Source organism: Poecilia reticulata, chromosome 7 (assembly GCF_904066995.2).
Source record: "Poecilia reticulata chromosome 7, P_reticulata-male-v2, whole genome shotgun sequence".
Lineage (NCBI taxonomy): Eukaryota > Metazoa > Chordata > Actinopteri > Cyprinodontiformes > Poeciliidae > Poecilia > Poecilia reticulata.
Genome location: NC_088836.1, coordinates 15,113,990 through 15,141,974, shown reverse-complemented (window position 1 = coordinate 15,141,974; position 27,985 = coordinate 15,113,990). Strand labels below are relative to the sequence as shown.

The 27,985-nt window shown below is 39.1% G+C and overlaps 1 protein-coding gene across 1 annotated transcript; it reads left to right on the top strand.

The window, feature by feature from the left end:
- Positions 1–25: 25 nt before the first annotated feature.
- LOC103467160 (matrix metalloproteinase-9-like) lies at positions 26–20,710 on the top strand. The gene is made up of 14 exons (XM_081608959.1): positions 26–330; positions 528–766; positions 17,342–17,490; positions 17,598–17,726; positions 17,826–17,999; positions 18,106–18,279; positions 18,368–18,541; positions 18,632–18,805; positions 18,878–19,033; positions 19,124–19,295; positions 19,372–19,505; positions 19,588–19,738; positions 19,853–19,956; positions 20,058–20,710. The coding sequence occupies exons 1-14, from the start codon at positions 193–195 to the stop codon at positions 20,168–20,170; spliced, it is 2,181 nt and encodes a 726-aa protein (XP_081465085.1). The 5' UTR covers positions 26–192; the 3' UTR covers positions 20,171–20,710.
- Positions 20,711–27,985: the final 7,275 nt, after the last annotated feature.

Sequence of the window (27,985 nt, the reverse complement as noted above, 5' to 3'; positions counted from 1 at the left end):
CAACCAGCAGCACAGTTCAGACAGACAGCAACAGGGACCAACTTCCAAAACACAGAAGACATCACCAAAGTGGAAACTTTGCCGATCTTCTGAGATTTTTTTCTTCTTTTGACTTTGGTTCACACTTGATTATCTGTCTTTGAAATTAGTTTTAGCATTTTTGTTGCATTTTGTGCCTCAGCAGAGCTCGCCATGAGGTGCTGTGTGTTAGTGGTGTGTTTACTTTTGGGAATAGGCGTGCAGAACGGATGGAGCCGTCCTGTCAAGTCGGTCTTTGTCACCTTCCCAGGGGACGTCATCAAAAATGTGGCAGATGTGGAGCTGGCACAAGTGAGTAGCAGATGGTTTACTCTTATTTTCATAGTCTGAGACTCCCAGAATGGAGTTTGTTGTTCAGGGTAAACAAATTATCTGAACAGAGACTAATATCACAATGTTAATGGAAAGCAATTTAGAAATGTCACAAAGCACAAACTGAGAATGGGAGTATTTGGCTGAGCTCTGATGTGCTTTGTCTTGTTTGACAGAGTTATTTGAAAAGGTTTGGTTACATGGAGGCGGCGCAGCGCAGTGGCTTCAAGTCCAAGGTGTCCATAGCAAAGGCTCTGAAGAGGATGCAGAGACAGATGGGTCTGAAGGAGACTGGAAAACTGGACTGGCCGACACTGAAGGTCATGAAGAAACCTCGCTGTGGTGTTCCTGATGTGGCCAATTACGTCTTATTTCCCGGGGAACCCAAATTGGGCCATACAAATATTACATACAGGTGAGTGGATGGAAGAAATAATCCGTGCCATTACATTAATGATTACAGAGTGAGATATTTTTAATTCTACTAAATATGTTCTGGTTATATAAAAAAACGTAACTATTTAATAAAGCATTGATTTTTAAAGCAGGGTTTCAAATTTTTTATTTAAAAAAAAATAGCATTCATACAAAAAAAATAATCATTCAGATGGCATTGGTTAATGCTATGGCATACAAGGGGAAGTTTAAATAATGTTAACTTAAAATGTCTGAAAACATGTAAATAAAGAGAACAGTAAAAACTGACAAACTACCTTGTGCCTTGTGTGATTTCACCAGATATGTCTTTACTATGGTAGATTATATCTTTAATAAAAAACATTTTGCAGCCTTATATCATTGTAGATGATATAAGAGTTGTAGATTTTTTGCTACACACACACATACAACTATAAGTTTCAGAAAATTCTTGTAGCTTGTGGTGGAAAATTATAAGTTAAAATCTGCTGATCATGTTATATGAAATTCTTGTGAAGTCTCACCAAAAGAACGACAGTGATCCCTCGTTTTTCGCGGGGTTTGCGTTCTGAAAATAACCTTCGATAAGTGAAATCTGCAAAGTAGTTGCCTTTAGGTTTTACAGTTATTATTCAGCATAATTCAAAGTTTTCAGCTTTTATCTCCTGAACGGCCAATCTGTAATACATATTCAGGGGCACAGTATAGGGCTGACCTGCCCTCTCCTGGGTGAAATTAAAGCTGCAGTATGTCACTTTTATTTAAATATATATTTTTCCACATATTTGTTAAAACTTTTATTATGTTGTGACATGATGGTAAGGGAGGTAATCTGTGAAAAATCTATTTCCTCTGCTTTCTCTAGAAACAACCAGTCAGAGGCAGGAGAGGTTTAGTGCTGTCAATCACAATCTCCTGTGGCTCATCCTTCCTCTGCCTCGTTCTGTGCTATTCTGCAGCTAGCGTAGCCTGTTGTAAATGCTCAGCATACACTCTAAGAAATAGTCCTGCTGCCAGTGAGAGGCAGCAGTGTACAAACTCTATAGTAAGCATACAGTCTAAGAAATAATCCTGTAAATTTACAGTCAAATACTAGCAGCTATTGACGCCAGACGTTTACTATAAATGCACAGTAGCCGTACTGTAATTAATCCTGACAGTAGATTACCGTCAATGCAAGTACCGCATAGATTAGCGGTTCTCAATGTGGGTGGTACCGCCCCCCGGGGGGCATTCAGAGGACAGCAGGGGGCGCTGGCAGGAATTTTTACAAAAGGGCTGGTGCTGGGATGCCTTTGGGGGGCGTTTGGTCGAAGGTAAACTTTACACCTTAAATGCACAACAATACCAGTTTAGACTTTGAGCAACTTGGCTCAAAGTCTAAACTGTCATGCTTGGCTACAACTGTATCGATGGCAGCTCTCCTTCTCTTCAGTATTTGTTAGCTTTTTGGTGCAGCTCTGTTCTCCTGCTGCTAATAGCTTCTCCACATCAGTTCAGCGTTACACCGGCTGATGACGTTGCTGTGATTCACTTTGTCTGGTATTTTTGTACAAATGTTTTGGAAGTTCTGTGATCATGTCAAAGCAGCAACTTATATTAAATGGTGTTTGATTGTCCGTCTGGATGCTGCCTGCTTCCATGGAAGGACAACAGAAAATTGCTCTTAAACATGTAATTACTAAAATCACGATACCCTTACTTTATATCCCTCTGAAAAATTAACCCATTTAAATAAAGAAATCCCTCCATGGGTGATACCACGATAGATAAAGTTAATTTTATAGCGTTAACACCGGTGCTGTAAGTGGTCCGGTATGAAACGGGTGTGATAGAACAACGGTACCACAGCACTTTAAAATTTCCATAATCAGAATACCGAAATTGTTTCTGTTGTTTTAAAAAGTTTATGTCAGTCTGCCTTTTCCCCATTGATTCGCTTCCCGACCGCCCTGTACCTTAGGGGGTTAAAAGAAGAAAAAAGAAAACGGCACGCACATTGCACAAAACTCTGAAACAGGAGAAGCTGGACATAAAACGGAGCGATGAACTAGATGTGAATTATGGCATAAAAACAGAGAATCCGACGCTGAGCAGTGGAAAATCAGCACATGATGTGAAACACATGACAATTAGGCAGCGCAGCAGGTGATGAGTGAAAATTACTGATGGTGAGCGTCAATAAATGATAAGTGATGCCCCTCCTGAAAGCTCTAGTTTGCACAATAAATGCCATGTGGGTGAAATTTTATGGATGATACTCTGATGTCCCATTCTCCTGAAGGCAGCACAGCGCTGCACCAGAAACTGACAAAAACACTGAAGAGAAGAAGAGTTATGATTAATGTAGTTACAGTTCTATCCATGTTTTAATGTTGCAGAGCTCAGTCGTTTTGCAAATAGTTCAAAGTTTAAACTGGCATGTTGAACATCTTTTATCTGGTCATTTTGTGAAATATTTAACAACTAGAAAATGGCAAAGAATAAGAATATTTTTTCCACTCTGATTGGCTGCTGTTAGGCCTACCAATTTTATCTTGAATGTTCATTGCATTTTTCATAGACACCTGTGAAAATAATTTCTATTCACATGACTACTTTGTTCTCTAGGAAATTATTTTTGATGATAAATACAGAAAAAAGCATAAAAATCAGAACATCTACAGTAGTGATAATAATATTAATATTAAAATATATTAATAATAAAATAGTAGTCAGTGCAAAGTAGCCTACAAATTCTTTGGTGGGGGGCAGTGAGGGACCTGGATAAAGGCTAGGGGGGCGCTGGCCCAAAAAAGGTTGAGAAACACTGGTATAAATACTGTCAGGTGCGGATCTACTGGGGTGGCAGTTGCACACCTGATGTTGCTCACAGTAGGGCTGTATAAATAAATCGATTCGGCGATGTATGTCGATATTTTCTGCCCTCGGAAAGTATCGATTTTTCATCCGCGAGTTTCGATCCATTAAACCGTAGGGGTCCTTAGCCTTATAGTTCTTTATAACGTTTAGTTTGTTATGGCGTAGGAGCAAGACTCCGCCTCCCTCAGTCTCACTTTCAACTTGAGCTTAAAGTGCACATTATAAACCACACACCAGTTTTTAAATTTTGTTAATATGCCAAGTATAACCGGAGTTATGCTAAAATTAGTAGACCATATTTTTCCGAATGTCAGAGAAATGTCAAAAGCGCCGCCATTCCCCGGCTTTTCCGATTATGTGAGAGGGAATGAGCTTCCAAACGTACAAAACGAAACAAATTCCTGTGTTTTTGGAAATGTAAAATCTTCAATAAATAACGATGGGCTATATTTTGTTGCTGAGAAACGAAGTTGCGCAAATAAACGTGAAAGAGAAGCGGAATCGAGAAGCGGAAAGGAGTAGCGGCGCGAACGGAGCAACTGCAGTGAGATCGCGAAATTAATGCAAATTTTGACTGGTAGCATTCACTTCATAATTACCGTAGTTTTTAGCTTGGCGGTTTCTGTTATGTATATAGAGAATTACCTGAAGAATGAACATGGGTTGATAACATCCAAAGCGGGCGCGAAGCGGCGCTGTGTTTTGAGCAGGAAGACGAAGAGGAAAAAACCCCAGCCGGAATCTGCGGCGCAGTGAGGATTTCCATGGTAACAATGGCTGATCGATAATTTTTATTAGCAACAGACAAAGAGTATCAGAGACTGAGAGAACTATGAGATCCTGGCAGTCTGAGAGGCAGCTACTCAGAGATCCAAGCAGGGGAATAGCGGCGCTGCGTAGCTGCAGGGAGTCGATCACTACGGGGTGAGGCGGAGCCACTACTTTAGCAGCTAGTAGTAAACAGCTTACAGCCACGGCTAACTCCGGGAACCAAGGTAGAAAAGCCTTCTTCCCCATAGTCCAAAAGACTGCATTTGTGGCTGCATTTTTACTCCAAAATGCAGCCACAGTGTCCAAAAGAAAAAAACATAAGTGCAATCACTTGTATATTGAGAGTCTACAGAGGCTGATAATCTCCCCACTCTGCTCCTGGATTACTGTTTAAACTTTTGAGTTTTATGTCAAATCCACATGAATTAAATGACAGAAACTAATTCTCTCACTGCATTTTTGATTCATTTTATTCAGCTGCACACTGTTAGACTGTCCAATCAGAGTCAGGTATTGTGTAGTTGGGGCTTTTAATCAGTTTTCAGTTAAGTAAATTCAAGTCTATGGAACACAAAATGTCACTAAAATCACTGTCCTTCTAAAATCTTTCAGAAAATCGTAAAAATGCACTGAATCGTATCGAATTGTATCGCTCAACAAATATTGTGATACATATCGTATCGCGACCAGAATATCGTATATTGTATTGTATTGTGAAATTATTGTATCACTACACCCCTAGCTCACAGTGGTCCTCAGTGTGCTCAGGGAGCTTGTGTATATGCCCAGACGCATGAAAAATTAGAGGGAACATTGGTTCTGACATCTTGATTTCAGACTGGAGCTGATTCCAGGCTGAAGGAGCCATCACACTGAAAGCTTGTTTTCCTTTGTCAGTTTGGCAACGTGGAACATGCAAAAGAAAAATGTTGTTGGAGCGTAAAGAATGGGAATTAACAGATCTTTGTAAAAGAGAGTTTAAATATGCTGGAACCAAACCGAGTACAGATTTAAAAATAAGGATCATCAAGTGATTGTTTCTCCGTACTCTTAAAGGAGGCCATTCAGCTTTTGCATACAGTTCACAATGATGCGTGAGACGTCTGCTACCGGTTACAAACCTTAAAGCACAATGATACACAGTATTTAGTGATTGAAGCCGTTTGGTCGAAGCATTCATATATAACACATCTCCCTAATCCAGGAGTGGCAGGAATGTTGCAGCTACCAAGTTACTTCTAGCTTTAAGAGAACAACAAGAACCATTTCGGTAATAAAACCCAATCTTCATTTTCAGTGTTCGTAGCAAACTTGTGCTTTGTGATTTTTAAAAGAGAGCTCTTTATCTAAAATAAAGCCAAGATATTAATAATTACTGACAAACTCAATTTGTGTCCCTACAGCAGTGGTAAGCAATGGAGGGATCTCTGATAGTTTCCAAGAGTGTGAAAAAACCATTGCTTTCATCTTATCCACATTCAAAACCAACTTCAGAGTTTGTAAACGAGCTTGAACTATAGTAAAAGCAGACTGCAAGTACTGAATTGCCTGTACAAGTGATGAAGAGTAGCAGTAAATCACTACATCATCTGCATAAAAATGATAAAAAGCATTTGACAGATTTTCACACAAGTTGTTTATATTAATAGAGAATAAAAGTGGGCCAAGAACTGAGCCCTGTGGGACACCATTTAAAACCGTACGATTAGAAGAGGTGAAACCGGACAATTGAACTCTCTGGGTTCTGTTTGACAGGTAATCAGCTACCCACATGGTAGTGTGATGTGAGAGCCCAATCCTATGTAGAACGTCAATTAAAAGTGTGTGATTTACTGTGTCAAATGCCTTTGATAAATCAATAAACAGAGCAACACAATGCTTTTTGTTATCAAGAGCCTGAAAAAGATCATTAATAACCTTTAAAGTGGCAGTAACAGTACTATGTTTCTTCCTAAAACCAGACTGGACATTTTGTAAAACACAATTGGAATCTAAAAAAAATCTTTAATTGATCTGCAACTAATTTTTCAAACATTTTTGCTAGGATACATAGTTTAGAAATTGGTCTGTAATTATTTACCTGTGACGATTCTCCACTCTTGAATAGAGGGTATAAACTGCTATATATACTGCTATAAACTCTGCTGCTAATTTTAGAAAAAAAGGATCCAGGTTATCTGGCCCTGCCGATTTTTTGGTGTCTATACTTTTTAATTCTCTAAGAACCTCAGCTGTACAAAGAGGGGAAAAGTTAAAAGTGGTGAAGTTACAAGCATTATTCAAAAACAAATTTATGAATTTAAATAATCAAATAGAGAGCCAACAGAAATAAAATGCTCATTTAAACAATTTAAAATAGCTAATTTATCAGACACAATTTTACTTTTATTCCAAACAAAATTTGTAAAGTCACTCAGTGGCACCTGCTGATTTCACTGATTTCACTCAGTAGCTTATTTCACTGTTTTCCAAAATTTCTTTGGATCATTTAAATTTTTTGTCATCTCGGCAAGGAAATAGTCTGACTTTGCTTTCCTTATTAATAAGGTACACTTATTCCTCAATTTCCTGTAACAAAGTCAGCTCTCTTCAGTTTTATTTTTCCTTGCCCTAGCCCAAGCTGCATCTCTTTGTTTAAGCAGATCCCTAATATCAGGGGAAAACCATGGATTATTTCGCCCCTTTGGCCTAATTTTACGTACAGGATCGACAATAAGCTATTAGTGTCCAAAAGAAAAAACACGCAATCATTTGCATATTGAGAGTCTACAGAGGCTGATAATCTCCCCACTCTGCTCCTGGATTACAGTTTAAACTTTTGAGTTTTATGTCAAATCCACATGACTTAAATGACAGAAACTAATTTTCTCACTGCATCTTTGATTAATTTTGTCCAGCCGCAGACTGTTAGACTGTCCAATCAGAGTCAGGTATTGTGTAGTTGGTGCTTTTAATCAGTTTTCAGTTAAGTAAATTCAAGGTCTATGGAACACAAAATGTCACTAAAATCACCGTCCTTCTAAAATCTTTCAGAAAATCGTAAAAATGCACTGAATCGTATCCAATTGTATCGCTCAACAAATACCGTGATGCATATCGTATTGTGACCAGAATATCGTATCGTATCGTGAAATTATTGTATCACTACACCACTAGTGCAGATGCACTAACACCTGCCTGCTGCCATTCCTGAGCAAGCTCTGCATTGCTGGTACCATACCATACCATATCATACCAACTTTATTTATAAAGCACTTTAAAACAACAATAGCTGATATAAAGTGCTGTACATTAAAACACAACATAAAAAAAATAAAATAAAATAAAAACTCTTAGAGTTTAAAAACAAACATACAATTTAAAACTAGATCCTGCTGGAGTTGAAAGCCAAATAAAATAGATGGGTTTTAAGACGAGCTTTAAAAGTGGACAGTGAAGGGGCCTCTCTAACCTGCAAAGGCAAGTCATTCCATAACTTAGGACCCATGACAGAGAAAGCCCTGTCCCCTCTGAGCTTCCTTCTGGATCTCCAAGAACAGCTGATCTGCGTATGTATGGGTGAAGAAGCTCAGAAAGGTAAGACGGGGCAAGATTATGCAGTGATTTAAAACAAACATAAGAATTTTAAAATGAATCCTAAAATATACAGGCAGGAATTGAAGTGAGGCCAGGACAGGGATCACATGTTCCCTCTTTTGAGTTCCTGTTAAAAGTCGTGCAGCAGCATTCTGAACCAGCTGTAGACGTGAGAGCAGTGACTGACCGACTCCCAGATAAAGTGCGTTACAGTAATCCAATCGAGTTGAAATAAAAGCGTAGATCACTGTTTCAAAATGCTGCCTGGAAAGAAAAGATTTCACTGATGCCAATCACCTTAAATGATAAAAGCTGGACTTAACCACGGCTCTGATTTGGCTGTCCAATTTAAAATCACTGTCCACCTTAAAACCAAAATCTGTAATAACAGGTTTAAATTAAAACCAAAATCTGTAATAACAGGTTTAAAATATACCTCCAAGGGTCCCAGGTCCACAGAGGAGGACTCACAGGAGCCACTGGATCCAAACACAATCACCTCTGTTTTGTTTTCATTAAAATTTAAAAAGTTCAAGGCCAATCAAGCTAATAGAATGGCCAATAGAATAACCAATAGTTATTCGGTTCACTAATAGAAAACATAAGATTGATCTGCTTAAATAAGGGAAAAATTTGAAAGGTACAAGTGTCTATATAAATGAACATCTCACAAAAAAGAATGCAGAAATCGCAAAAAAAGCCAGAACAATAAAGAAACAAAATAAAATTCAGGCTACATGCACGATGAATTGTAAAGTTTACATTAAAACAAAGGATGCTCCTGAAAATGCCAGAGGTCTATGGATTAGATCCTTAGAGCAACTGGACAAGTAAATAGTGGATAAATAGAGGATGCACAACAAACAGTGAGATGATTTATATTAATATTATGGGTTTATTAAGTTCTTTTCAAATTTGATTTTTTTTATATTTAAATACAACAAACAGCACAAATGTATGACTATGAATTTTCAGAATCTAAACTGTATGGTGTAAATTTGATAGCTGCAGATCCTTTTCCAGTTATTGAGTGTGAATATTATAATGACGAGCAATTTAACAACAGTAAAATGATAGATGCAGGCTTCTCTGTAATTCACCTAAATAGTAGAAGTATGAACTCAAATTTCTCAAAAATAACAGATTATTTAAAACGGTTGAATGGACAATTCAGTATAATAGCAGTTTCAGAGACTTGGTTGAATGATGAAAATAAAACATTTTTTCAAATTAATGGATATGAATTACACTGTGTGAATAGAAGTAGTAAAAGAGGTGGGGGTGTTGCTTTGCTTGCTGATATTGAAATAAAGAGTAAAATAATGGACACTATGTCAATGACTGTTGATGGTGTTATGGAGATAATTACTATTGAGGTGTTGAATGAGAAATCTAGAAATATAGTGGTGAGCTGTGTGTATCGAGCACCAGGATCTAACTTAGAACTATTTACTGATAAATTAACAGAGCTCATTGAAATGAGTAAAAATAAAACATTATTCTTGTGTGGAGATTTTAATATAGACTTGGGAACCCAAACTGATTCAAACAGTATGTTTGTTGATACAATGTGTAGTTTGGGTTTCTTCCCATTAATATCAAAACCAACAAGAATCACGACACACTCTGCCACAATAATTGACAATATATTTACTAATATAAAAAATGGAGAGGTGCTGAGTGGACTCTTCACAATTGATATAAGTGACCATTTACCAGTTTTTGCCATTTACAAAAATCACCAGAACAGTATTACTGTAGCTGCGCCAACAAAGAAAGTGTTTAATACATAAAAAAAAAATTTGGATAAATTGAAAGCTGATTTGTGCAAACGAAATTGGAACAGTGTATATGTGGATGATGTAAACAGAGCATATGATGAGTTTATGAATATTTTGTGAGTTTTGTATAAAAAACATTGTATGAAAACAAATTTTGTTAAGAAAGATGCTGTTGACAAACCATGGATGACAAAAGGGTTGAGAAATGCCTGTAAAAAAAAGAACAAATTGTATTAATCCTTTTTGATGTTAAAAACAAAAGAAGCAGAGGACAGATATAAGAAATACAAAAACAAATTGACATGGATTATAAGAAAACATAAAAAAGAATATTATAGTGACCAACAGTAATGGTGACACAAAAGCAACATGGGCAGTCATAAACAGTGTTTTTACAAAGCATAAAATAAAATCTGGTACTTCAAAACACTTTTTAAAAGAAAATACAGAAATTTATGATCGGAATGAAATAGCAAACGAATTCAATCATTATTACGTAAATGTTGGTACAAGACTTGCTGCTCAGATACCAAAAGATGATAGCGACGTGACTCAAACAATTGGGGATTGTTCAAACAGCATCTTTCTTGGAAAAACGGATGAGGAAGAAATAATGAGTATTGTACATAAAATTGTGGATAAAAAATCAAAAGATTGGGTAGACATGGACATGACCTTTGTGAAGGAAATCATGTCTTATGTAATTAAACCATTTACCTATATCTGTAATTTGTCATTTTCATCAGGAAAATTTCCAGACACTATGAAAATAGCAAAGGTAATTTCTATTTACAAAAATGGTGAGAAATGCTTGTTTAGTAATTACAGACAGATATCGTTGTTACCACAGTTCTCAAAAATTTTGGAGAAGTTATTTGTAATCAGATTAGATACATTTATTGACAAAAATAATATTTTAAGTAGCAGTCAATACGGATTTAGAGCCAACAACTCGACATCAATGGCTCTTATGGAACTGACAGAACAAATAAATGCTATTGATCAAAAACAATATTTCACCAGTATTTACGTTGATCTAAAGAAAGCATTCGACACGATTGACCATAGCATTTTACTTAAAAAACTTATTAAATACGGGATTAGAGGGCCGGCATTACAGTGGATCTCGAGTTATTTGGAAAAAAGAAAACAGTTTGTACAAGTACATGATACTAGATCTGAATTTTGTGAAATTACATGTGGAGTTCCACAGGGTTCAGTACTTGGACCAAAGTTGTTCATCCTATATGTTAATGACTTGGTTAATGTGTCAGGGTTTTTCAAATGTGTTCTATTTGCGGATGACACCACTTTTTTTTGTCTAGGTCAAGATATAGAATGGATGTTAGAAAAAATGCAAACAGAATTTATGCAAATACAAAATTGGTTCAAACTTAATAAATTATCCTTAAATTTGGATAAAACAAATTATATGTTATTTACAAGGAGACAAAGAACTGTTAATATTCCATTTAAAGTTGATGGTGTAGAGATTTGTAGAGTTAGTGAGGTGAAGTTCTTGGGTGTGATTATTGACGAGGGATTAACATGAAAATCCCATTTGAATTATTTAAGAACAAAAATAGCCAAATCAATTGCATTGCTTTACAAAGTAAGGGATTTTCTGAATGATCATGCAATGTATATGTTGTATAATGTACTAATTGTTCCACATTTGGTCTATTGTGTTGAGGTATGGGGAAAGGCATGTAATACCAGTACAAAATCTGTTTTTGTTTTGCAAAAAAGGGCTATAAGACTTATCACCCGAAAACATGGCAAATATCCATCCAATATATTGTTTTGTAAATTGAGGTTATTGAAATTCTATGATCTAGTTGATTATAATATTTTGTTAGTTATGTATAAGGCACACCTAAACACATTACCCTCAAACATCCAAAAACTCTTTGCAAAGAGAGAGAGCTGTTATAATCTTAAGGGGATACAGATTTTTAAGAAACCCAAATTCAGAACCAGTTTGAAAGAACGATGTACCTCTATTCAAGGAGTCAAATTGTGGAACGACCTACAAAATTATGTTAAAAATGCCGAATCATTGTACATGTTTAAGAGATTGTCAAAGATTGTATTCTTGAAGAAGTATGAAACAGTATAAAGTGAGCTCATATTAACGTTGTTTAATTGAGATAGACGACTGACTTTGTTTTTTTTTTGTTGCAGAAGATAACCATTTTTTCCCCCTGTTTTGATTCAGAGTTGAGAAAAAAGGGGCAGATATTATAAGATTTTTTTCTTCTTTCTGCTGCCTTTCATTTCATTTTGTTTTTAAAATTTTGAAATACATATGGATTGAAATGTATTTTTTAGTATATCAAAAAACGTGTTACGTTGTTTTTTTTGTACTAAATGAAATGAATGAATAAATAAATAAAAAAAATAAAAATATCACCTACACATGCCAGGAGATGTTTGATGGATTGGACATCCTTCTGCTTCAGGGGCAAATAAATCTGACAATCGTCAGCATAACAATGAAAAGAAATCCCATGTTTCCTAAGGATAGAACCCAGTGGCAGTAAATACAGAGAGAAAAGCAATGGTCCCAGAATTGAGCCCTGCGGGACACCATAAGACATTGCAACAGCAGATGATTCAGTCACTAATTTTCACTGAAATTGTTCTGTCCTCCAGGTAGGACCGGAACCATTTAAGAACAGCCCGATAGCCCGATGGTAGCCCGATCCTGCAGCTGAAACACTTTTAAGAGACAGTTCTAGCGCTTGCTGGTCTTTCTTGGGCGCCCTGAAGCCTTTTTGGCAGCAATGGAACCTCTCTCCTTGAAGTTCTTGATGATGCGAGAGATTGTTGACTGAGGTGAAATCTTTCTAGCTGCGATACTCTTCCCTGTTAGGCCATTTTTGTGCAGTGCAATGATGACTGCACGTGTTTCTTTAGAGATAACCATGGTTCACAAAAGAGAAACAATGATGCTAAGCACCAGCCTCTTTTTAAAGTGTCCAGTGGTGTCATTTTTACTTAATCATGACAGATTGATCTCCAGCCCTGTCCTCATCAACACCCACACCTGTGTTAATGGAGCAATCACTGAAACGACGTTAGCTGGTCCTTTTAAGGCAGGGCTGCAATGAAGTTGAAATGTGTTATGGGGGATAAAGTATATTTTCTAGGCAAATATTGACTTTGCAATTAATTGCTGTTAAGCTGATCACTCTTTATAACATTCTGGAGTATATGCAAATTGCCATTATAAAAACTGAAGCAGTAGACTTTGTAAAAATTTACATTTGAATCATTCTCAAAACATTTGGCCATGATTGTATATATTACTGGACTGGACATTACGTGAGTTATCGTAAGTCACACATGCGCCATTGCTGTCCACTGAGTCAGGAATATCGGTGGTCAGGAAACTTCTACAATCACGCAAAGAATCAATCAGAACAACGGACACAATGTTTAGCAGTTAATTCAACCACAGATAATGGTAATAAAGGCTTCAGATTTCACAGGTGAGGAAAACGTTTTAATTTCAAGAAAATATTGAACAAGTGAGCAGTGGGTCAGTTATACTAGCCAAACTGTTGTTAGCCTGCTACTGACTTTGATCAGTGCCTTAGCATGTACTGCGCAGTTCTGTGTGTTTTGGTTCCGTTAGCACTAAACAACCCGCCCACCAAGTCATCAGTAGAGCAGTTGTTTAAATCAGCTACTCAACCACCGCTGTGTTCAGGTGAAAACTTAATAATCACAATATACACATTAAGCCTGACAATATAATACAGACTGGATGTTCTGTTTTAGTGTTTTTGCTACATTTTGTGTGGGAAATGGTTTTTACCAGAGCAAGAGTGGTAGCATGAGAACAAATGAAAGTTTTATCTCTTTAATTGTTTGGTGAAGGAGGAAAATAAATCACCAAGAACAATCAATAAGTTTGGACATTGATCATTTTTTTTGCCTGTGTCGAGAAACATCACCCCATTGCCTTAGTAATGGCTTGGTGGAACTTTTATTGGATGTTTGGCTTGGCAAACAATAAGAAGTGGTTCTGTCTGGTTTGGTTCTTCACCTGTTTATCAGCTTTTTGTATCATTATTGTGGCGCACTGTCTGCAGCTGCTGCAATTCCTAAAAACAAGCTACAAAAACTGAGCTAATCCCCTGTGTTCGCAAAACATGGTGATATTTATAACAGTCGTCAAACTACGGCTCCTACAGCATGTTTAAAAAAAAAAGATTGACCACTATAAATAGAAATTTTCCCTTTCTTGCATCTTGACAGAACTAACAGAAACTAAACTGTTTATAGATTTGTACCATGGGGAATTGAACAAACATCAGTTTTTTAATCTTTATTTTAAGTCTAAAGATTTAAAATCTTTAGACTTAAAATGTGGCATTGAGCCTATGTGTGTGGCATTGAGCCTATGACTCAATGCCACACACTTGGATCATTGAATGCTTAGAGATGTACAACATCAATAGGACTCTAAGAGCCTTCATTGCAAACTCGATGGGGCTGTGGAAAACCACCCTTGAAGCCAACTGCAAACCACTTGCACAAGTGTCCATCAAATGTGGCATATACCAAGGAGATGCTCTGTCCCCACTGCTGTTCTGCATAGGCCTGAACCCTCTCAGCCAAATCATCAACAAGACTGGCTACGGATACCGACTCAAGAATGGGGCCACGATCAGTCACCTCCTCTACATGGATGACATCAAGCTGTACGCCAAGAGCGAGCGAGACATCGACTCACTGATCCACACCACCAGGATCTACAGCACTGACATTGGGATGTCATTCGGACTAGAGAAGTGTGGTCGGATGGTTACAAAGAGAGGGAAGGTCGCCCACACAGAAGGGGTCTCACTCCCAGAAGGAACAATAGCAGACATAGAGCACAGCTACAAGTACCTGGGAATACCACAAGCAAATGGCAACCTCGATGAGGTCACAAGGAAAGGAGCCACAGCCAAATACCTCCAACGAATAAGGCAAGTCCTGAGAAGCCAGCTCAATGGCAAGAACAAGATCCGTGCAATAAACAGCTATGCCTTACCAGTAATCAGATACCCTGCCGGAATAATTAGCTGGCCAATGGAAGAGATGAAGGCCACGGATGTTAAGACTAGGAAGCTACTAACCATGCATGGAGGGTTCCACCCCAAATCCAGCACCCTGAGACTGTACACGAGCCGTAAGGAAGGAGGCAGAGGACTAGTGAGTGTGAGAGCCACTGTCCAGGATGAAACATCCAAGATCCATAAATACATCAAGGACAAAGCCTCAACGGACGATGTGCTCAGCGAATGTCTCAGGCAATGGGGAACAGAAGACAAGGTGCTGGAAGTACCATCATGGGAGGACAAGCCCCTACATGGGATGTACCACCGACAAATAACTGAAGTGGCTGATGTCAGGAAAACCTACCAATGGCTGGAGAAAGCTGGACTCAAGGACAGCACAGAGGCTCTCATCCTGGCCGCCCAGGAACAGGCCCTAAACACCAGAGCAATAGAGGCTCAGATCTACCACACCAGAGAAGACCCAAGGTGTAGGTTGTGCAAGGAGGCCCCTGAGACAGTCCAGCACATAATAGCAGGGTGCAAGATGCTGGCAGGGAAAGCGTACATGGAACGACATAACCAAGTGGCGGGCATAGTGTACAGGAACATCTGTGCAGAATATGGACTGGAAGCCCCGAGATCAAAGTGGGGAACACCCCCAAAAGTGGTGGAGAATGACCGAGCTAAGATCCTGTGGGACTTCCAGATCCAGACAGACAAGATGGTAATGGCGAACCAACCGGACATTGTGGTGGTGGATAAAGAACAGAGGAAAGCCGTTGTGGTGGATGTAGCAATACCAAGTGACTACAACATCAGGAAAAAGGAGCATGAGAAATTGGAGAAGTACCAGGGCCTCAGGGAGGAACTGGAAAAGACCTGGAAGGTGAAGACCACAGTGGTGCCTGTGGTCATCGGGGCCCTCGGGGCAGTCACCCCCAAACTGGAGCAGTGGCTCAAACAGATCCCAGGAACAACATCAGACATCTCAGTCCAGAAATGTGCAGTTCTAGGCACAGCCAAGATACTGCGCAGAACCCTCAAGCTCACAGGCCTCTGGTAGAGGACCCGAGCTCAGAGGATGAAACAGACCACCCGCGGAGGGTGAGAAGGGAATTTTTTTTTATTTATATATATATATATATATATATATATATATATATATATATATATATATATATATATATATATATATGACGGACAAAAGGGAACAATTAAAAGATTTAATGACAGGACCCCGGCAGCTAATTTGATCTGAAATTTGATGTGAACTCGATGAACATCCCGATAACTGATTAGGGATGCTCTCCCCCGGGGCCCGACACTGGTGGTGGTGGTCGGGAAAGGGTGCCATTCTAGAGCTGAAGGATGTGGGTGGAGAAGGGGAGGTGGTGGGTTGAACGCAGCTGGGAATCAGCTGATGGCTTGGGTGTGGATCCTTTTATGCAGAGCCTGATTGCTGATTGAACGCGCCGGGTGAGGTCCAGCGCTGAGGTCGGAGATGAGCATGACGTCAATGGGCGAACGAAGGGGATGGAGTCTTCCAGCTTGAACTTTCGCTAAAGCTTCCATGACTTCTTTGTGTGCTTTGGAGTTTCTGTGCCGATTAATATTTTTGCGAAGCGATAAAAGCTGGGTAGCTCTTCAATTGCTACAAAATAAAGCCATGTTTCCCTCAGCCCACTGGGTGGAATGTTGACACCTTGAGATGCCATGAAACCCTAAATCCTGAACATTATGGCATGGAGTCATCCCAGTTTTCCATATCTGGCATATAACCATTCATTTAGCTTTTAAACTGGTTATATTGATCCTGTGTCCAGACAGAGGGATAATCAGTAGCCCAGCATCATGACCTGTTTGTTCTGAAGAACCTGCAGCTTCCACTTCTCTTCCTAACATGGCGCCTCCTCACCCTGACTCTCACACTGATAGGAGGAACCACAGAGCTCTGATAAGTTAAAAGCACATCTTCTAAAGTTGGGATATTTTTCCTCCAACAGGTTCCAGAGGAACCACCTCAAACCAGATGTTGGACTGGATTTTATTTCACTGTCATTTGTGAATGTTAGAGCCTCATTTTCAACAGTGGAGCTATAAAGGTTGAAAAAGGTTATCATTTTGGAGAAAGTCTCATCAACATCAATATTTCCACTAAATAAGAGGCAAAAACATTAAATTTGTTTGATAAAGGAAATGCCTCTTAGACTCTGAGCCCGACAGCACCAATGGTGCACAATTGTTTGTCTGAATACCTTTTTAACCTTGACACTTAACATATGAAGGAATCACTCTAAGCCTGATGACCAAATCACTCTCCCAGCAAAGTAAGCAGTGAGTGAAAAAGGTGACAGTTGGATGTTAGGATACTTGCAGATGAATATCGAATTTTTTCTAGGAAAGAAAATATCTATATATATATATATATATATCGCAAAATCGATATTATTATATAACTCTAACTAAAAGTATTGATAAGTTTCAATCAGACTGGATCAGCTAGACATTTTGAGTTCATTGTGTCCTCAGAATCCTGAACTATAGTCTTGACATGGACAGCACTGTGATTGATGATGTCGTTGCAAGAGCCTTCAAGGTGTGGAGTGATGTCACTCCTCTGACGTTTACCCACCTTTTTCAAGGCACTGCAGACATCATGATCTCCTTTACAACAGCTGGTATGTGCCCTTTTTTACATTTCTAAGTCAAACCTTCGCACCCAAACAAATTAAGAAGCTGAGTACTAAAAATCAAACATTGATGAGCTGCTTCATGTTCTTTTTAGACCACGGGGATGGATTCCCCTTTGATGGTAAGGATGGCGTTCTTGCTCACTCCGATTTTCCTGTTGTGGGCTTTGCTGGGGAAGTCCACTTTGATGATGACGAAGACTGGACTCTAGGAAAAGGACCAGGTAACTACACCTCAGGAATGACATGTTTCTACCTTCCTCCTTCCTCTGGTGTTCTTTGCACAGATTTCCTTTAACACACAATCCAATCTGTCTTCTCAGTGGTGAAGACTTACGGTGGCAATTCGGGAGGTGCCGTATGTCACTTCCCTTTCTATTACGAGCATAAATTCTACACCACTTGCATCACTGAAGGTGTAAACAACAACCTGCCCTGGTGTGCAACCACAGTCAACTACAACACAGACAGATTATACGGCACCTGCCCAAGTGAATGTAAGCATGACAAAAATGACAAACCTGAAGTTATCCATTATGTTTATGAGCTTGTGCAGGAAAATTGGAACTCATCCAACTACGCTTTCAACTGTAATCCTCACAGTCTCGTTCACGGTTGGTGGAAACGGGGGTGGATTCCACTGTGCCTTCCCCTTCTTGTACAAGAGTAAATGGTATAAGAGCTGCACCACCGACGGCCGCACCGACGGAAAACGCTGGTGTTCCACCACTAGTAACTTTGACTTAGACAAGAGATTTGGCTTCTGTCCCAAACGTGGTGGGTAACAGGAAACAATGCGTAAAAATTCTTCCCCAGTGGCTTGCTGCTTTGTTTAACCACAGTTATTTTGTCTCTGTTTGTCAAGAAACTGCTGTAATTGGAGGAAACGCAGAGGGAGATGCCTGCCACTTTCCTTTTGTGTACAATGGCACAAACTACCATTCATGTACTAGGGAGGGGAGGACAGGTGGCAAATGGTGGTGTGCCACCACTGACAACTATGATAGAGACCAGAGATGGGGTTACTGTCCCTCACGTGGTGGGTAACAGGAAACACAAGGTGTGAAAGTCCTGCCACAGTGGCTTGTTGCTTTGTTTAACCACAGTTATTTTGTCTCTGTTTGTCCAGAAACTGCCTTAATTGTGACAAGTCCAGATGGAGATCCCTGCCGCTTTCCTTTTGAATTTCAAGGCATTGAATACGCCGAATGTACGACTGACGGGAGGACAGACGGCAGATATTGGTGTGCCACCACTTTCAACTATGATACAGACCAGAAATGGGGTTTCTGTACCGAAGTGGGTGAGTAACATGAATGCAAGAATTTGTTCTGCGTTTATGAGATGGTAAAATTTCGTACCGGCTATCTTCCAGGTTTTAGCCTGTTCCTGGTTGCTGCCCACGAGTTCGGACACGCCCTTGGTTTGGATCACTCCAATATTAGAGACGCTCTCATGTTCCCCGGGTACACCTATGTGGAGGATCTCTCCCTGGATCAGGACGACATTGATGGTATTCAGTACCTCTACGGTGAGCTGACAGCTCAGTACTTTTTCACAATGAGTCTCATCAAACACATGAAAACTTTGCCTTAAACAAGAACATTCCCAAATTTCGCAGGAAATAAAACAGGCCCTGATCCTATTCTTAGCACCACAGAAGAACCTGACCCAACTGTTTCATCTGTTTTGACAACGCCAGCCACTGTAGATCCAACCAAAGACCCCTGCAAAATGCTCAAGTTTGACACCATCACTTTGATTCAGAGACATCTGCATTTCTTCAAAGATGGGTAAGCAAATAGCTAGTTCTACTTATGTTCTAGAAACAAAACCTGATGCAAGTAATCTTGCATTTCTGGTTGACAGGCATTTCTGGAAGGTATCAAGCGTCGGAGATCGAAAGGGACCATTTTCCATTTCTCAGAGTTGGCCAGCTCTACCTGCCGTCATTGACTCTGCCTTTGAGGATGTTCAGGCCAACAATATATACTTCTTTTCAGGTAAGGAGTGTTCTTATAAGAGCTATTCAGAGCACTGAAATGTTAGACAAAAAGTTTTAATCATATTTTATTGTTACATTAGGAACCAGGTTCTGGCTGTACACAGGAAGCAGTGTGCTAGGCCCCCAAAGTATTGAGAAGTTTGGTTTGCCTTCAAGTGTGCAGAAGGTGGAGGGAGCGCTGTATAGAGGGAAGAGCAAAGTGCTTCTCTTCAATGGAGAAAACTTCTGGAGGTGGGTAGAAATTGACCCCTTTTTTTAGACAAAATCTGTAAATTAACCCATTCTTTAACACAAAATGTGTTAAAGGACAAACAGTAGATCTCATTCTATCGCTGATCCCTAAAGGTTTGATCTCAAGACCCAAATGATTGACAAAGGATACCCCAAATATACCGACACCAACTTTGGAGGTGTTCCTAATGATGCTCATGATGTGTTCCAGCACAAAGGTAAACACCTTCTACTACTAAGCTCAGAAACCCAAATCCACAAATGTGAACAAAACATGGCATACATTGTGGGTGTTGTAACATCAATGTTTCTCTTTCAGGCAACATTTATTTCTGCAGAGATCTTTTCTACTGGCGCCTGAATTCTCGCAGGCAGATGGACCACACCGGCAATGTGAAGTACGATCTTCTGAATTGCCCAAATGTATCATGAAATAACAACTGAGATACATGCACAGATGGGCTGTGAGGTTGTAGCAACCAAATGTTTATTTGTGCAGGTATCTGAAAGAATGTGATGCAATGTTTGTGCATCATGCCTTTTGTATGATGTATGTGCTTTATGCAATGTGAACGACTGGCTTCTATTGAATTTGGCTGATTATTACTCATACAGCATTGGACTGAATGCAAGTCACAGGCCCAGAAGGCAAGCAACCATTGTTTGCACTCAGTCTGACATGCTGTGAACTGATGACCATAGTGGCCTATAATTTGAGACCCATACAAGTAAATTCAACACATGCTTCCTGGTTAAAACTCCGGATTTGCAGATGAAATTTTATGTCTGACTGGTTCAGACCCTTGTCAGTATTAAAATAATTTTTTGGTATTTATAGCAACATCTAATATTATTTTGTCATGAGCCTATTTGTTTTATGTGGTTTTGAGTTTTTCTGAAAATGGTTTCAAAGCTATAAACTGCATTAGAAGACATTCCGTGTCTCCTTATTTAAAATTATTTATAAAACTAATTGTGTACGAATATTCCAGCTTTCAATGCAATAAAATTTCTGTGAACATGTTCTTCCTTTGTCAGCATCTTTATCATTTGCAAACACTTTAGGTATGTTGGTGGGAGCAACATTTTGTGGAAATCTGTGGAGTTGGAAAAACAAAACATTCCACGGAAAAAAAATGAAGAAATTTAGAAAAACTTGAGACAAATGAGACAAAATGAATATACTCAATGGGAAGCAGATGAGTGTATATGAATATACATTGGTGATGTTAGAGGAGAATGACAGATTAGTCAGAATGACAGACAAGCAATTTGGAATTACATGTGTAAACACACATCACACTGAATCTTAAAGTAGATTGGTGTGACTGTTTGCTGTAGCCAAACACTAGTGTCAACAGGAAAGTGAGGCAACAATTCACAGACTCACTAAAATTGGACAGCGATAAATTGGAAATATTTTGCCTTGTCGAATGAAACTCAATTTCAGCTGCAACACTCAGACAATAGACTAAGAATATTAAAATAGCATGAATCCATACTGCCTTGTGTGGATAGTGTGGAAGGGAAAACCTAAATCTTCCACAAACCTAAATTTTGTCTGACCCTTACTGGTTAAAATATTACACTTTCCTGTCCCTGTTTATAAGATTCTGTCCTTCAGATTTCATTTGAGTGAATGTTTGTTCGGCATCTCAAGCTTTTCCCTCTTTGTGGCGACATCAAAACTATGATTGATACTGAGCTGGAAGGACAGAGTAAACAGATGGCTCATTTTGTCTTCATAGACATGTGGCAACACTAGGTGGAAACTGATTTGGTGAACTTTTAGCTTTAATAGGTTGCCCAACAACACCACCCTGGGAATTTTACCCAGAGAATATTACCTCTTGTTTAAGGCACACAGGTAAAGTTATGCATGGATTAAAACATTGAGACAGTTTCAAAATGATTAAAAAAAAACATTTATGAAATTCTTTTTAAAATGTTCTTTTTAAAACCAGTTTCTCTTAATGAAACAAAATAAATCAAGAAAAATCAAAGAAAATAGAAGAAAGTGCAGTAGCTGAGGTTACCGGCCGGAGGGGCGCTTTAGGGTTGGCATCCGCCAAACACAGCAAACAAACAAAAAAAAAAACCTTTAACACACCAGACGCAGTGAGACAACCCAAACTCAAGAATCACAGCACGCCGAAGAGGAAGACACCGTCACCACACCAACACCGCCACCGGACCTCAGCAACTGCAAAACAACAAAAGAGAAGCAGTTAACCAATATAACAATCTTAAAGATAATAAGAAAAACAATATCAGCCCGACCAAATAAAGACCAAAAATCCCTGTAAACAAAATGAGTAAAGAAATAGAAAAAAAACAAAAACAATGGACAATGCAAATTAAAACATCAGTACCAGGCGTAGCCCGCTTGTCAACAAGAGGTGAAATGGGTGCGCCGATGCCACACCCCAAACACCGCTTCGACGAAGGTGGATAATGCCGCCGCAGTCCAACTTTAAAAACGATTGTGTAGAAGTCCGGGAGACGAACTCAAGAGCAAAGCAGAATACGTCGGAGCAGAACAGATCCGGAAAACGAACGCAGACAAAGCAAAGCAGAGTAGATCGGAGCAGAACAGAGCAGCAACGGTCCAACTGTGGGGGGACCTGCCGATCCAAACACGCAACAAACACACTCGCAGAAGGAGGAAGAGAAGGAGCGCAGCGCAGTGGAGCTTTACCACCAGAATATTAGCGCAACATGCACCAGCCAGCGATTTGTTACTTTCCACTGCCAGAGTCCACAGGACGCAAGCCACACAGTGGGAGAGCAAAGACGACACATCCTGAATGAACGCTGCAACTCCTTATATACCACGCCCACCTTAACAACCGGAACTTCTCACCTGACAACCTGTGTGGAATTAGGTGTATTTCTATACCACTACAGACACAAACTCCCAAAACCAGATTCAGTTCACAATCTTTATTTTCAGATTAAAAAGTGATCATTTTTAAGACAATAATAAACTAGTTGGTTCCATACACCAGCCCTCATTTTAGCTCAGGTACTATTTTTCTGAAGTTGTCTCTGTTTCAGGAATGGTTTATTTTCCAAACTTTTCTACACTGGGGACTTCAGCTCTTTGAATCAGTTAAAAATTGGGAACAATGACAACATGAGCAGCAACAACAGCTAACACATGGGTGAACATGATGCTTTTATCTAAAGCTATGCCAAACTATTAGAATGTTTCAGTAACAAAATGCTTTACTTTAGTCATGATTATTATTTAGGTTGATCTTTGCATCTTAGCACTACACAATTACAAAGTGGTGACCCAAACTAAGGTCTCCACCCAGACTTTGGGTTCCACTCACTTAACTCAAGCAAAGTGCTAGTTGTTGCCCGTTCCTGGATATGTCTGGTAGCTCGTGAAGCACCATCTCCACGCCTTGTGAATCTTCTTCCATCCCACCCTTTTTCTTCCAATAAACTTCACATTATTATGCTTTGGGACAGCACGCTCTGTGCAGCAGCTTCTTTAACAATGACCGAGTATGTCAAGGACCGCCGACTGGACAGAGGTGTATTGCAAATTAGCTCAGGCTATAAAAGTTACAGTTCTTTCTTATTATGTACACTCAACAATTGTCCTCATTCAAACAAGCAATAACCAAACAAAGCAGTCTGTAACTCAAAATATGTTTTTACCCGCCTTATATTGTACTTGTTTGAGAATCTGATACACATCTGCCGTCATTCAATAAACCACTACGTACATTTACTTAGCAATGATATTCTGATGTTTTGAGATGCACCTTTACATGAATCTTTAAACTTTTCTCCAGAAAATGATCTCTGATTGATGACATAGTCACAAAGATAATTAGTCCAAGTTGGTCATTTATTGAACTTTCAGAAACTACAGCGGCTGTGATGCGCCAAGACAAAGATAAAACAACCCGAACAGGGGATCAACTCTAAACCACTCGCACCTTTTTACTCTCCATCTCTCTGTCATTTAAGCCCCCCCCCCCCTCATGCGCTCCACAAGCCGACCAGAGATTACGTTAAAAACATAACATTCAGTCCGATAAGATATTAGGTTTGCAGGCTTGATATTTATTTTGTGATCATTAATAAACCTCTCATGAGCGGTTGATTAGTTAATTTTAAACTCCTGTTCAACTAGTTATTTTGGTAATGGAACCAAAACGCACAGAATTGCGCAAAACCTTGTTGAAACAATAATTACAGAGATTATTATTGTTGTTGGCTCATTAATTTGAACACGTTTTGTTGATTTTCTTTTCAGTTCTTTAATAAAGCTACGAATGTTTTGATAAGCGAGCCAGAGGAGGACGTGCTGCTCTCAGCGTTCAGTTTGTCACCTGATGCTGAGATCGACTCAAAACCTTTCGCGATCGACATATTGCACCGCTGCTCTAGTAGCCTAAAGCATGAACAGTTCAGAAACAGTATGAAATGAGAAAAAATGTATTCATTAACTGATTAAGTCGTGTTTTAGATTGTTCTTGAAAAACTAATCAGTCACGGCTGATTAGTGGGTGCACTCACTCTCTTGCAGGTACTGCGTACCCCGCTAAATCTTTTAGGGGTACGCAGTACCCTGCCGTACCCCCTTACTTTCACCTCTGCTTATAGTCCATCTAGCTTTTTAACATGTAAACTGACAGTCTTTATAACTTTTTTTATCAGGCTTCTTTAGAGTGAAGCCTTAAATTCTCTGATCAAATTTTGAATCTGATCAGAGAAATGCACCAAAGTATTTTAACTAACACATATTTGTATCCTGCGACAGACTGGCGACCTGTCCAAGGTGTACCCCACCTCTCGCCCGGAACGTCACCTGGAGATAGGCACCAGCACCCCTCCCGACCGCACTAAGGGACAAGGGTGTAAAGAAAATGGATGGATGGATGGATGGATGGATGGATGGATGGACATATTTGTATCTTTTTTAATAAATTGTACAAACCATAAGGCATTTCTAGAAATAAGAAATGTGGGGGTCACATTGAAATTATGTGACCGCCACATTGTTTATGTGACCAAACAAAGTGTGGTCGCATTTATTTGGTTTAATTGAGATTTTAGTTTTGAATGTTTTCTTGTTTTGAAATGTTTGGGGCAATGTCGCACAGTAGCATAAATGCACCACTTGATGGCAGACGTGTTGTGTCAGACTACTGACACAACAGTCAGTAATGTCTGACTGTTGCACCGTCAGACATTATGGGACAGACGGGGCAACAGTTCTGTGTGGAAAAATCTCCCCTCCATTCGGATGAGAGCTACCAGCACAGCAACACCGTCTCCTGTTGCTCACTCGTTTCTCCTTTTAAAACAGGTTATTTGGATCTGCCCGCCTGTCCCTCCACCTGGGACCTGCAACAATTACAGTGAAGAACAGACAAACCGGCTCAAGCCTCCATGGGGCCCTAAGCGAAATTTGGTTTTGGGGCATTTCTAGTTCAATGTGGACTGGATGCAATCAGCAGTCTGATCATTAGATCATTCACACACTGCTTAGTGCATGTCTGGTAGTGCTGTTTACAACATGTATAATATAGGAAACCTTTATTGGCCAACTGATTTATTGACCAATTGATTTCTGGGCGTCGATTTCCTTAATGATTAGAAAAATACCAAATTTGTAGGAAATTTACTAATTGCAAAGAATAAAACTTCCTACCAGAATTATGCCAGAGGCTGATTGATAGCTGCAAAAAAAACATGTGGTTGAGATCTACTTTCTGAGGTGTATCTAATATGAATTCAATGTTACATTTTAAAATATCTCTGTTCAAACTACTGTTGGACCTAGTTTTTTTTTTTTTTTTTCCAGGCATGGTGAACCCAGTGTGAGTTAAGCTGCACACTCCAGTGCCGTGCATGAAATTGTATTAGTCATAGCTCTGCTCTGCTTTGCTGGCTGCAGCCACACTTCAGAATTGTCTTCTGGGAGCTTTTAGATGGGCAGTTCAGGTTCCAGGGTCTGAGGGATTTACAGCTGGGTTTAGCAAGGGAGAACCAACACAAGCCATTACAAGGCTGTCATCCAGCTTCTACAAGAAAAAAAATAAAATAAAACCTTGGTCAAGGTTGGCGTCTCATAATCTGATTGAAAAGAAGACAAAAATGTACCTTGTTTCCTCGTAGAAGCTGTGTATCTTTGCAAGGCTTTTTTTAAAATCCAAACTAAAACTAATGGAGTAAAAGCATTTGGCAGCAACAAGTATTTGGTTTTGTGCCCACAACTGGGCAATTCCCCATGTTGTTCTAAGACACATTAGCTGAATTGTAATCACACAAATTAAGTACGGAGATAATTGCTTATTGCCTGCCTTGCCATTAAGTATTTGCTGGGCTCATTCCAGAAAGTGTGTATTCAGCCTCAAATCTTCAAATCTCTTTGAACCCATTCTAGTGTTTTATACAATCAAAAATCATCATAATTTTGTATTTTCAGGATTGAGGGACTCAGAAAGGGATAATTTTTCATAAATTCAGTACATGTGCTTTGTGGTCATCTAGTACTGATATATGTAGAAACAATAAAATAATCATGTGTATGCACTGCATGTGGATGTGTCCCAACTCCAACACATCAGAATCAAAGGCCTGAATCATGTTCTATGGAGTCCTGTTAATGATCTAATTATGTGATTCAGGTTTGTTCTCACAGACTGGCCCTTACATACTGGAGTTTCATACTGGTGGCTTAAAGGATTTGTCCATTCTTGCTACAGCAGAAGCAAGAAAGGGGAATCTAAAGGTATATTGTTGCCTCTGATTATATAGAACCAACCAAATTGCATGTAATACAATTCATCCTCTATAAATGTCAGTTTTTCTATTTGTTCTGCAATTTTTTGTTTTTTTTGCAAAAACGTAAGTACCTGGATGAATTATATAACTTCTACAGAACTAGCAAATATTGATTTCTCAACAATTTTTGAGTTAAAATATTAGTATTAGTGGTTCTAAATGAATGTGAACTTGCTTTCCTTGCATTATTCGAGGTCAGAAAGCGCTGCATCTTTGTCATTTTTTTGACCATCTCTGGTTTTCTGAAAACAATTGTTGCATGAAATTTCTGAGACATGGTGTCAGTACTTCATAGAATCAAAAAACAAAATTGATTTCACTCAAACATAAAAGTAAAATCAGAGAAACTGATAATTTTTAAGTGGTCCCTTATTTTTTTTTCAGAGCTGTATATGTAAACACCAACTAGCACTTTAAAGAATTGTTTATTGTATTTGAGGGGATAAAGATTTTCTTTCCTGTTATAAGAAATTGTCCTCTGCTTTTGTTTGTTTAACTTGTAAACAGCAAATTAATTCCCACTGTTTTGCCAACCACTGAAGCAAGCATTGTTTGTAGAGTCATAAAAATATACAGAAATCTAAGATAGAATCTTTGAAATAACTTTTCTTTTATTCTATTAGCATCTCAAGTCATATAGGTTCAGCAACTGAAATAATATCATTCCATTCAGAAAAATAAAGCATAAAAAAGGACTCAAATGAAAGGATTTGGTCAAATGAGACACTTTGGATAGGACAATTTTGCCTCAATAGATGAAAGACCTCAGGGTCAACCCAGCCAAGAGAAGTCGGGGCTCATGGAACCGTTTGATCAATATCTTATTGATCAAACGGTTTGATGTCCGCCTCAGAGGCCACATTTTGAAAGGAAGTTGGACTCTACCTATTAAAGTTTTAGGTGCTCAGCATCATGGATGTAGCTTTGACTTGTTTGCGACTGAATTCACCGTTTCCTTTTGGTCAAATATCTCATGGCAAAATAAAACTGACGACGAGTCACCAAGCTGAGTGTGTTTAAAGGGTAAAGGGCAGCTGCATAGTCAGTGTGGCCCCCCCTTTTTTTTACATCCATTTTTCATCGGGCTGTGTTTGTACCAGTTTCAATTGATGAACACTCAAGTTTCCCACTTTAAGTCATAATTCTATTTTCAACATGCCAAACAGTTGTTCCCATTTTTTTTTGTTTTTGTACCATTAGGTTAGAAATATATCTGCTAGGCCTGAGATCAGACCGCTCCGAACTTTTCTTTGAGGTTCCGGAACCAATATTTTCAGTAAGACGTCTCTCCACTGGGTTTCTTTCCTTCAAGGTGTAGATATGCTAAAAACCACCCTCTATTTTTGCTTGGATAGTGACTTTGTTTCTTTAGGAAATACAAAACCACCACTATCTTCTGATAGTTACTTTCTCTCCTTAAAGCTGGAAAAAAAA